The sequence below is a fragment of the Balaenoptera ricei genome, chromosome 14 (assembly GCF_028023285.1).
Source record: "Balaenoptera ricei isolate mBalRic1 chromosome 14, mBalRic1.hap2, whole genome shotgun sequence".
Taxonomy (NCBI): domain Eukaryota; kingdom Metazoa; phylum Chordata; class Mammalia; order Artiodactyla; family Balaenopteridae; genus Balaenoptera; species Balaenoptera ricei.
In genome coordinates, this window is record NC_082652.1 from 47,080,061 (window position 1) to 47,092,377 (window position 12,317).

The 12,317-nt window shown below is 38.4% G+C and overlaps 1 protein-coding gene across 1 annotated transcript in view; it reads left to right on the forward strand.

Moving 5' to 3' along the window:
• The first annotated feature begins 3,974 nt into the window (after positions 1-3,974).
• The window catches only part of DSG1 (desmoglein 1), a 37,118-nt gene continuing 28,775 nt past the window's right edge, over positions 3,975-12,317 (forward strand). The window contains exon 1 of the mRNA XM_059893842.1: positions 3,975-4,022. Within this exon, the coding sequence (XP_059749825.1) occupies positions 3,975-4,022 (48 nt within the window). The remainder of the gene's footprint in view (positions 4,023-12,317) is intronic.

Genomic DNA, 12,317 nt, shown 5'->3' on the forward strand with positions numbered 1-12,317 from the left:
GCCAAAAATAAAAATAAACAAAATAAATAAATTTATTAAAAAAAAAGACCTGGAATCAATACATCTCATAGGAACATTAATATAGAGGGAAATACAAAAGTTTCTGTTCCTATTATCCTTAACATTTATCTCAATTCTCCACTTTTAAGATTTTAAAAAAATCTTTCACCTATTTTTTAAACAATTTCTAGAGCTGATTAAGGTAGTTTAGATACATATACGACACCAGAGGCTCACATATAACATAAAAACATATTCCAAAGTTTTTCTCTGGAATATATGAGTCCATGCTATGGGTGCTGTGTAAATGAAGGGAGATAGAATAGTCACTTTAATAAGGCTTAAGAAATTCTAGATCAGTAGAATCCATCACCTCTTGTGAAAGATGCTGATTATTTTGTCTTTCAAGAGGGTATTACAGTATCCCAAGCTGTGAAAAAATATAGAAATGTAGACACTTGGGATGACATTCTAGGGTGTGCAGTGCCTTATGAGAGAGCAAAATTATTTCCCAGGAGAATTTTGATCCTTGTGAGAAAATCTGTCAGCTTACCAGAAAACACCAGGAAAAAAAAAAAAAACAACAACAGAAAAATCACCCCGAATTTCATAAAATTCCCATGAAGTGAGAACTGTTGGTATGTAAGTGGAGGTGCACATAATGAACATTGTTCATAGTAGAAATAGGGTACAGTGAGACCAGAGAGAAGGAGCAACCTTATACAGCACTTATGCCACGGTGGGGTGTGAGGTTACAGATAAAGGGCCTGGAAGAAATACCTGAGAAAACATGACCATAGAAATGAGAGAGGTGTGTGCTGTTGCCTACCTATGTTTTAAAGTTTCTCAATTCATTGGCATTAAGAAATAGGATCAGCAAGTAGTCAAAAATAAGGGACTTGGCAACTGAGATGATAGAAATGCATAAAGGAAAAGGAATCAAATGTGCTGACTGGAAAAGCAGAAAGCTAGAGTTCCCTCAACTGAGAAAAAGAATAGGGTAGATTTAATTAGAAGGAGCTGAATTTATAAAGAACAGGAATTAAGGCTTAGAATAAGATAGAAGATAATAAAAGCAATGTTGCTCTAACCTCTCTGCACTGGGCAATATGGTAACCACTGGCCACATGTGGCTATTTAAATTTAACTTAAAGTTAAAAATTCAGTTCCTTAGTCCTATTAGTTACATTTCAAATGCTCAATAGCCACATATGGTTAGTGGCTACCATACTGGATGCACAGATAGAGAACATTTCCACATTTCAGGAAGTTGTCTATTGGACGATACTGTTCTAAGGACATTAAGATGAGTAGGAACGAAAAACGCAGAGAAAGAGATGAAGGAGGAGGGATGGTGATTCATAAACTCCCTTCCCCACTTCTTGCTTAATGTCACTAGTTCTCATGTGACAATTAACATAGCCACTGTTCTGCAGCATCGGAGTTCTGCCACACCTCCTCCCCAGAAAGCTGCTGGAGACCTTGCTGCCTTAGGATGCTTTAGTTGGTTGGTACTGTGGAACAAGGCCTTGAGTTAGGGGTGGAGTCAGAACTGGGTGTGGGGAAGAGTCATTCCATGCATGAAGAGGCCCTGTGTACATCTTAGCAACATGCCCAGAATTCAGGGTGGATAAAACATTCACTGGCCCCTGGAAAGCTTGCAGGAGCAAGTCCTCTCACCTCCAGCGCCCAGTGAGTCTTTAGTCATTCATGGTCAGACAGGCCTACTACTAATACATTGCTCAGACTAAGTCATCGGTCGATACTTACGTTCTATCTTACTTGATGAATAAGAAATTTGGCCTGATCATCTCCTTTTATTTTATTTATTCACGTCAACCAATTCTTATGCACAGCAAGTAAATACAGGGAGCCTATCTCCTTCCCTCTAAACTCCATGATGAATAGCATGAAATTTCAAGTCAGTGTGGAGTAACCTTCTTTGCCACATACCTACAGTGAAATGACAGCATTCTAGAGAACCTCTGACCCTCAGAGATATCCTTCCTTTCTGGGACAATTTTTAACACCTTTTGACCATAATCAACATCTTATCAGATAGATCTCTTTTTCCAGACTGCCATTTCGATCTCCATAGACTTCCTGCCACTCACAATGTTTATACGAGACATTGCCAGGTGAAGAGGAGGTTACCCCAGAACACTTCCGAAGGCTTCCCTGTGAGAGTCATTATTTATTTTCACAGACTTCAGGGCTGCATTCAGTTTCCCGTTTGCATGTGTGGGCAACCTTTTCTCCAGTGTATTCCCTGTGCTCTAATTGGCTCACTATATAGATTCTTGGCTCTGGGCTCGGGAATCCTCATTGACTTTTAACCCACTTCACCTGAAGAACAGATTTCTGTGTTTCCATTAGTATTTCAGGCTCTGATCCTCATTTTTAAAATTATCAACGGGACTTTTTATTTTTGTTAATTAATTAATTAATTTATTTATTTTTGGCTATGTTGGGTCTTCGTTTCTGTGCGAGGGCTTTCTCTAGTTGCGGCGAGCGGGGGCCACTCTTCATCGTGGTGCGCGGGCCTCTCACTCTCGCGGCCTCTCTCGTTGCGGAGCACAGGCTCCAGACGCGCAGGCTCAGTAGTTGTGGCTCACGGGCCTAGTTGCTCCGCGGCATGTGGGATCTTCCCAGACCAGGACCCGAACCCATGTCCCCTGCATTAGCAGGCAGATTCTCAACCACTGCGCCACTAGGGAAGCCTGTCAACAGGACTTTAATTGGTGGTTTTGATTGTTTACTTTTAAGCTGGCTTAGTGATATTTTAAATTTTGTTTTACTGCATTTGAAGAGGACAGAAACTTAAAGAGAGAAAAATAATTGGGGAAAGAAGATATTCATTTAGAGAGAAAACAGAGACTTCCATAGACTTAGGCTGGTCACTTAAAAGGAATTGTGATTTATGCAAGGAACATTATAAGTATCACAGTTTTGCTTGTATGAACTAATGCTTTAAAAAAAAATCCTCACTTTTACATTAGCAAATTTTCTGTCTCTTAAAAAATAGCTTAGAAAATGACTGACTGTTTCCTAACGACCACTGAAATGGAAAGTTTATAATTTTCTACTGTGACCTGAAGATCTGGCAAGGAGCATGGGCCAGATAATCCTCTTTGAATAATATAAACTTCCAGACTCCACTTGCCTTTTTAACATGGGAAGAAGCTAAACAACCTGTAAATAAAGCATAGGGTGAAAAGCCCCTATCAGTTGTACAACTCTCCACATTTCTGATCATTTTAAATGCCTGCGGGCTTCCCTGGTGGCGCAGTGGTTGAGAATCCGCCTGCTAATGCAGGGGACACGGGTTCGAGCCCTGGTCTGGGAAGATCCCACATGCCGCGGAGCAACTGGGCCCGTGAGCCACAATTACTGAGCCTGCGCGTCTGGAGCCTGTGCTCCACAACAAGAGAGGCCGCGACAGTGAGAGGCCCGCGCACCGCGATGAAGAGTGGCCCCCGCTTGCCACAACTAGAGAAAGCCCTCGCACAGAAAAAAAAAAAAAAAAAAACGAAGACCCAACACAGCCAAAAAAATAAAATAAATAAATAAATTAATTAATTAAAAGTTAATGGGTTAATAAAAAAATAAAAAAAATAAATAAATAAATGCCTGCCACTGGAAACCTTCAATAAAGGAATGAATCTTCCATGCCTCACAAAGAGCTGCCTTTCGGCTAGAAGAGGGTGTGTCCCCAAGCTTTTACCTGCGAGCGATGATGATCTTGTTAAGCACTGCAATGAGACCAGCCCAAGTTTTTAGGGTGGGGATCTAGACAGGTTATCCGCACCTTCAGACCTGCTCCCAGAGAAGAAAGAAACACCTCAAAGCCTGCACATAAGAACATCTACTGAGAAATTATTTTAAGCAGACACCAGCTGAGTGGGGGGAGGAAAAAGAACAGAGAAGAACAAACAAAACTCCCTTGGTCTTGGTTGTAAGAGAACCCAGCAGCAATGAACTGGCCCTTCTTCAGAACAGCTGCAGTGCTGTTCATTTTCCTGGTAAGTGGATCCTGTTAAAAACTTTCCACCATCATTTCATTGTAAACAAGTGAGGACTTTTAAGACAATGTTTTTTTATGTTACTTCCAACCTAAACCCGTTAAAGGTTTATGTTAATGATAAGGTGATTTTATAAATTAGATTTTTAAATAGTGTTTCTCTCCTTAATTGAAGACTCAAGATCATATTAATGCATCACATTAACTCATCATATCACATCTCTGACATCGAAGTCATTGCTAAGTCATGCCAGGAAAACACTGAATTTGGGAAAGTCATATCACTACTTAATAGCATTTTGTTGTTCAAATTCTCTTTTGCAGGTGGGCTTTGAAAACTAATCTCACAGGTGTAGCTTGATTTTTAACCTAGACATTTTCCCATACTTTTTATATCTTTGCTAGTAGATTCACTCTAATTTTTAAAACATAAAATTAGGATCCATACAAATTAAAATCATAGCTGTTTGTGCCTGGCTTCACCATCCAAACAATCTCAGCAGTTCCATATGTGGTTGGGGGTCCATATCACTAATATCAGAAGCCCCACACTGCTAAACTGTAACTTCATTTAAAACAACATTTTTTAATTTCAAAAAGAATGGCAGTACAGGAGATTTATAAATGACATAGTAGGTGAAGGAATGGCTATAATTAAGGAGTAAGTATAATTATTATGATACTGGTTCTTACTACTGGAAAGTCAGTAATGACTGTGACATAAAAGTTGTACATTTGATGATCAGAGAAATGTAACAGAATGCTTTATCATTGCCCCCCTACATGTTACTCGTCTTCTCTTTAGAGATAATTCTAAGGGCAACACCAGTGTGTTGCCTCAATTTCACTTATGTTGAAAAATTGAAAATCGTAGTCTCTCTCACAATAAGGTTAATATAATCCAAAGAGGCGAGTGTCAGGTAAATTGTCCTCCAGTTTGGCAAGATGTAGTGCTGTGGTGCATATGTGTCTCTACTTGCTTAATTTTTGAACTGGATTGTTGTGTTTCTATAACAAGGTAGATCTTTGATTCAACATATGCTGGTTAGCTTGAATTCACTTTTAATTGAGAGGCCATAACCAGTGAATTTAGTTATAAGTGAGCATCAGTAAGCTGTAGCTGTAGTTCCAAACTGCCCTTCAAACATTAGCCTTATTTCATGGACGTGATCCTGAGGATCAGACGATATCATAATTTGCGACACAGCAGGGATTAATGAGCACCACAGAGTACGTCATTTGAACATAGGAGGGCTTGTTAATTATGCAATAATAAAATACTTTTATTTTTAATTTCATATAAATTTGATCCAATTAAGGCCTATTATAGTGTCAGTTGATTAAAGTTTATTCAGATGCTTATGTACTTTCATTGAATCTATACGATGCCTTCTTTTACTATTTTTATGATTATTTCTAACTGATTACATCCTGTGGAATTCCTTTAAACAGCCAATTGTAACTAGTCGGTCTTCAGTACAACATATCATTTTATCAAAATCATGTATCCTCGTTGAACTTTCTTTGTAGAGAGATTTCTGGGCACTTGTACTTTATTTTCTGAGTCTGGATAGTTTTTGTTTGTTTATATGTAGATTGTTTGTTTGTTGCCATATTTTGCTTTGGAATCAATCATAAGTTTCTCATACACCTTATGAAAATTATTTCTCAAAGAACTTATTTTATAAAGACTTGAGATGTTTCATTTCATGTTATCGTAACATTTTTTGTAAAACATTTCACTTTCTGAGGTTTAGAAAATCACAATTTATTTTTACTACTGATTTTACCAGATGATTTGGATAAATGTCCTTTGGAGTTATCCAATCTATTTTTGCTTTAAAATACTTTTTTCTGAAAATTAACCATCACTACAGCAAACTCTTCTTCTTACTTTTCTGCTAGCCTTATTCTGAATGTTTGCTTTTACCAATTAAAAAAAAAAAAGAAAGAAATCTATGTAAAGTCTTTATATTCTTCTCTGCTCAAAGTTGGTAAGTGAAAATCTAAATTAGGGAGCATATTTGGACAATTTTGAAGACCTTTAAGACATTTAAGCTGGTAGTATCTTTAATGCAAACCCACTGAGAGCTGGGCAAACATGTATTTACAAGTATGTTGTGTAGTCTGCTCAATGTACCTTTAAGTGTTAGACCTTGTTCAAATTAATGGGTTAGATCAGGGAGAATAAAGCTGAAGAACCTGCTCTTACAGAGACCAAGACTGTCACACAACTATTCCATTATTTAGACAAGTTGGCTGGACAGACGATAGTTTGCAGCTGTTATAACACTGCAAGCCAAATAAATGTTATTGATGCTACATTTATTTTTCTTTCTTTTTTGTTTCCATGAGATTAGTGTGTGTGGCTGGCAGGGGGCTGAGTGGTGGTTAGAATGAATTCTAGACCAGAAAACAATGTTACCTTTGCATCAAATATAAGAAATCTCTGTGAATGGTTGTAACCGTGTTATGAGGTATGGCATGGTGACTGTGGGAAAGCAAAGTAGAACCAGTAGAATTTTTATAGTTCTATTGATTTCTAAAACTTACTTGCGACTTTACCAGGTCCAATCAGTCACCTCAAATCAATACAAATCTCAAGGTGTCTTTTTCTATAAAAGCCAACTTCTGCAGCTTACACTCAAAGAACAAATAAACCTATCTTTATCTATTACCAGGATTGATCGGTTTTTCAGTTCATCATACCAGCCTAGCTTCTCTTCTTTCCATGGTTAATACTTCCTTTTAAAAAAAACCCTTCTGACCACTTGATAAACTAACTCCACAATTTGAACTTAGCTGAAATTATTAAGGATAAAGCAGGTGTTTTTAGAGTATTTCTCAGGACCAGTGCTAAAGTACACAGAATGTAATATATACTTTATTACATAGTTCATCAACTTAACGTGAACCAGTCATCTTAAATTTCCATGATTGTGTTCACTGATGCCTAAAGCAAGAGAAGGACTAACAAACTAGTACAGACCAAACAGAAGAGAAGCAAAAGAGAGGATTCTTTATGCTTTCTTGTGCACATATTACAGTGAAACATATTATAGACATTAGAACTTCAGTAACATATTTTATAGAAAATGGAAGCAGCATTTCAGTTCACCTGTTAAGTTTATACATTGTATTTAAGCAAAATGATGATGCTCTTAAAAGCTTTGGAATTTCACAGCAGATTTAAGATCAGCATGTTCTTTCACTTTTATGAAAACAGAGAGTACAAATTTGTCATCATTTAATTGGTTTGAGTTGCCACAGAGTAAAACATTTTGCTGTGTCTGATTTAGGTAATAGAAAAACCTAAAGAACTAGGAAATGCTAACTGGATAAATCTGAAGGCATGGCCCCTAAAGGACAAGATTTACCTACTTAACAAGGCTCATGAATCTAGAAAAATAACACTCTGTCTATAGCCAGAGCACTTAATTTCTGATAACTCTTTTCTCCACTACACATTCTTCAAGGACACTGTTGCTGAGGTTCCCCGTGTCCTAACAGGCATGGCCTAACACAGAAGCAGGATGCATGCTCAGTAATGCAGTTAAACTCACTATGCTTCCCTCAGTGAGGGAACATCCTTACAGAACACTGGGTCATGTCACCCTTGCTGGCTATGCTTGGCATGCCAGGTCCTTTAATGGACTTAGGCAAGTCAAAGTGGTTTGAATGCCACTGGTTGCTGATCCATATTCTCAGTTGGTCCATGAGCACAGGGCACAACCTTGTCTAAGGAAAAACCACATCTTCAGAAATGAATGGCTGCCTGCTGCTCATAAAACGACTTGACTGTAAGTTATTGGAGGGCAAGTTCTCTTCTGATTCACATTTGTATCCTTCACAGTGCCTTGCACCAGTGCAAGGTTGCTCCGTAGATGTCTAATTCACAAAGCAGAGGCATCAAAAGGGAATTTTTGGATAGTTTTGTCTTTTTTTTTTTTTTAAATAAATTTATTTATTATTTTTATTTATTTATTTTTGGCTGTGTTGGGTCTTCGTTGTTGCGCGTGGGCTTTCTCTAGTTGCGGTGAGCAGGGGCTACTCTTCGTTGTGGTGCGCGGGCTTCTCATTGCAGTGGCTTCTCTCGTTGTGGAGCACGGGCTCTAGGCACGTGGGCTTCAGTAGTTACAGCACGTGGGCTCAGTAGTTGTGGCACACGGGCTTAGTTGCTCCGTGGCATGTGGGATCTTCCCGGACCAGGGATCGAACCCTTGTCCGCTGCATTGGCAGGCGAATTCTCAACCACTGAGCCACCAGGGAAGCCCGGATAGTTTGTCTTTTTCTCCCCCTGCACACGCCTAAAAAATCATCAGGGTATTAAACATGAAAATAATCACACTGAATTTCCCTAACATGTATTTTTATGATGCACTATTACATTTACATTTAATCTAAGGCTTACCGTAATAGTTTTAGGGCTTAAGCCCTTTGAAAGCCTTTTTTATTTTTTATTTATTTATTTATTTATTTAGGCTGTGCTGGGTCTTCGTTTCTGTGCGAGGGCTTTCTCTAGTTGTGGAAAGCGGGGGCCACTCTTCATCGCGGTGCGCGGGCCTCTCACTATCGCGGCCTCTCTTGTTGCGGAGCACAGGCTCCAGACGCGCAGGCTCAGTGGTTGTGGCTCACGGTCCCAGTTACTCCGCGGCATGTGGGATCTTCCCAGACCAGGACCCGAACCCATGTCTCCTGCATTAGCAGGCAGATTCTCAACCACTGCGCCACCAGGGAAGCCCCCTTTGAAAGTCTTAATCCAGCCTTGGGTCCACACCCAAGTATGGATATACATTTGATATGTATTTGTCAAATAAATAAATAAACCAATGAACAAATATGAGGAATGAGCTATCAAGGTGTTGTCAACTCCAGACTGATAGCTATTGTCCAAGTAATACAAAGGAAAGACAAAACAGGAGGTTTTTTAAAAGAAGCAAATTATTATATTTTAGCTTTATCTCAGGTTCATCCTTGTGATGTATAAAACAGCTAAACACAGTAGAATTTGATGCTTAAAAAACTGTCAAGAGACTGTGGAAGACTACCTTACAATTATTAAATGCGAGAGGTTTTCCTTATAAAAATCACTTACTACTTTCAAGACCATTTTTATTACATGCAAAGAAATGTAAACCTCAAAATCAAAAGAAATAACTAAAAATGAGTATAATTAGAGAGACATTGAAATTAGCATGCAATTTTGTGTCTTGTGGCTTTTTAAAAAAATATGTGGATTGGCTCCTAAAATAATGATTCAGGGAAGACCCATTGAGGATGCGCTTTAAGTGAATTATGCACTGCTTTCTTAGAATGTCTTAATTGGAAAGGGCTTTAGTCTCATATACAGATGAGGAAACTGAGGCACAGAATGGCTAAGTGACTCACCGCAACACCCACAGGCAGAGGTCAAGAGAGTTGAGATGTACTCAGCTTGACAACGCTGTCTTCATCTCTAAGTGATTCTCTGTCACAATCTCTACAGACCATATTCCCAACTCATTTCAGAATCCAAACTAGTCCCCTAATTGCCCCCAAATAACCTTATCTTTATTCTAGGGACAAGGTCTAGATCTTGTCTAGAAGGATAGTGTCCTTCAACTTCCCTCTCCAATCAAGTGATTTTCATCTCCATCCTCTCTTCCCTACTCTCTGTCTTCAAAGTCTTTTCTTTCTGCTTATTCCCTCCCATTCTCCCCATCACGACATCTCCATCAAGGACTTTCATTCTGAACCTCTCTGCTTTCAAATCAAAATTTCTTACTCTCCTCTTTCTCCTCCTTTAAAAACCCGTCTCCCTCTCCCAAAATATTTCCTTGGACACTACGTCTAATTCTACCATCACATATTTCTGTTTTTTATTTTTTTTTAATCACCAAACTTCTTAGAAAAGTGACTATCTTTATGCCCTCTTGGGAATTCCCTGACTGTCCAGTGGTTAGGACTCCATGCTTCCACTGCAGGGGGCACGGGTTCGATCCCTAGTCAGGGAACTAAGATCCCACATGCCTCGCAGCACGGGCAAAAGAAAATAAAATGGTTTATGTCCTTTTCCCCTCCATCTTATTCCCCAGTTTCTTTCAGTCAGAAAGGGCCTGTTCCATCCAACTGAAAGCATCCTGTTCAAGGTCACAGAAAATCTCAGATTTCCTCAGGATTCACTCCGCTCAACTATTTCATATCTGATACAGTTCACACCCATCTGTCTTTCACTTTTCCCTTCCTTTGACATCCTTGACATCCAATGATATTTTCTTCCTATTTTTTTCAGCCACTTCTTCTTTTTTCTCTTTTTGTTTCTCGTTTCTTGTCATTGTTCCCAGTTATATAAATGTAGGGATTCCCCTAGTTTCATTCTCACCCACAGGCTGTTTCTTTGCTGTATTCTTGAGGGATTTCAAATTCTCCCATGATTTCAACTAACCTACCTGCAAAGATATTCCTCCATATATCAGTCTTGGACCACCATTGTTCACGGTGTTAAGTCGTATTTCAAACTGCTAAGCATCTTTGCCCAGGCCTTTTTCTAGCATCTCAAACTTGATGTGTTCTAACCAGCTAAATTCTGCTATGGCCTTGCTCCTGATCTGCCCGTTTAAAACTGCTGCCACCTGAGATTCTTCCCTCTCTTGACTCCCACATCCCATTGGTTCTCAAGCCCTGTCAATTTCAACCATGCAGTATCTCTCCCTTGATCTTGTCCCCTTCTGTTCCCATGGCCACTGCTCCTGTTCAGATCCTCACCTCTGGCCTGATTTCATGCAAAACACTCAGCTGCTGGTGGCCTGTGATCACTGACTCTTCCCACCACTCTCACCAACTGTTGGCAGAGTAATCTTTTAAACCCACAATTTTATCATGCCTTTACCGTGATCAAAAAACTTCCATATTTTCCTACTGCACACAGGGGCTTGATGTCAGAATTGAAAAGGTAACTGTATAAAATTTAGTCTACCCCCATCATTTCACAAATGAGAAAACTAAAGCTCAGAGAACCGAGGAAGTACACTGAGAGTTTTCTGACTCTACCAAGTCCTCCTTTTATCTCATTGTTTTGCCTTTGAAAGTCCAAGAGTGACTTTGTTTCAGAGTTTTTTCTGGACTCTGAACAAATCACAATAAGGTTATCTCAACAAAACACATTTTAAAGCAGACTCGGCAGTTTTTTAATTACTAATCCAGTTGAGAGCCTGACACTGTGGTGAAACCTGCTTGGTCTTCTGCCTAAGTTGCTACTCATGGGAAAAAGAATGACCCAGCTCCATAAAGTTGCAAGGTTTCTTAGTCATCTGGCATAGTTCTCCAAAACAAACAGCAGGCACTGACACTTCATTGTGGAAAGGGAAGTACAAGACAGGTAACAGATGCATACACAACTCTGTAGCTATGAAGAAATGGCTTCCAAACGGACAAATTAGATACACCCACACCCCAGTCCCACTCTCACAAACAAGAGGAAAAAGTGTTCATGAGTTCACAGGTAGCAAGAAATACACATTTGCATTAACATCATTTCAATTCTGTGCCCAAGAAGGACTCTACAATAACATTTCAGTTACTTGTCCAAAGTAACTTGGATGATTTGGGCCATTTATTTTTCTACCCTATCCCTTACCCCATAGTATTACTATTATTGTTGTTGTTATTATTGTATATAAGCCTTCCTAATTCACAAGGATATTATGAGATTAGATTAAAATCAGAATTATTTTGAATTCTCAAAGTTGTAATAATGTCAATTCTTTGTAGTATATTTTACTTAGTAATTTACTTGGAATAGGCTCTTATACTTTATTGTAAAACCCACACCTCAAGAACAAATTTAGACTGAATTGTGTTGGATTGTATTTAGCCCTAAATTAATATCCAAACCTCAATTTCTTCATGTGTAAAATGGAGAGAATTATACTATTGACCATATGTACTAATGAAGATTGAATGCACGGATTTCTCTAAACACATTGCCTAGTACTTAGTTATCATTCAGTGAACTGTAATGGTGATTAATGATAATGATTAACATTAAATAGACACCAGGAGTGTATAATTCCTATAATAAAAACATTATCTCTTTACACACTCATATTAACCATAAATACATATTTTCCTGAATTATCAATTATGGCAATTTTTAAAAATATGTACTTGGAGACTAAAATTTTGTTTTTCTTTAATGGTGAAATTGAAACTAACTGTAAAAAGTAATTTACTATATTTTGAAATTACTATTACTAGTATTTTTTATTTATTTTTTTAATTTTTTTTTACTAGTATTTTTTAAAATGCAAACTATAAT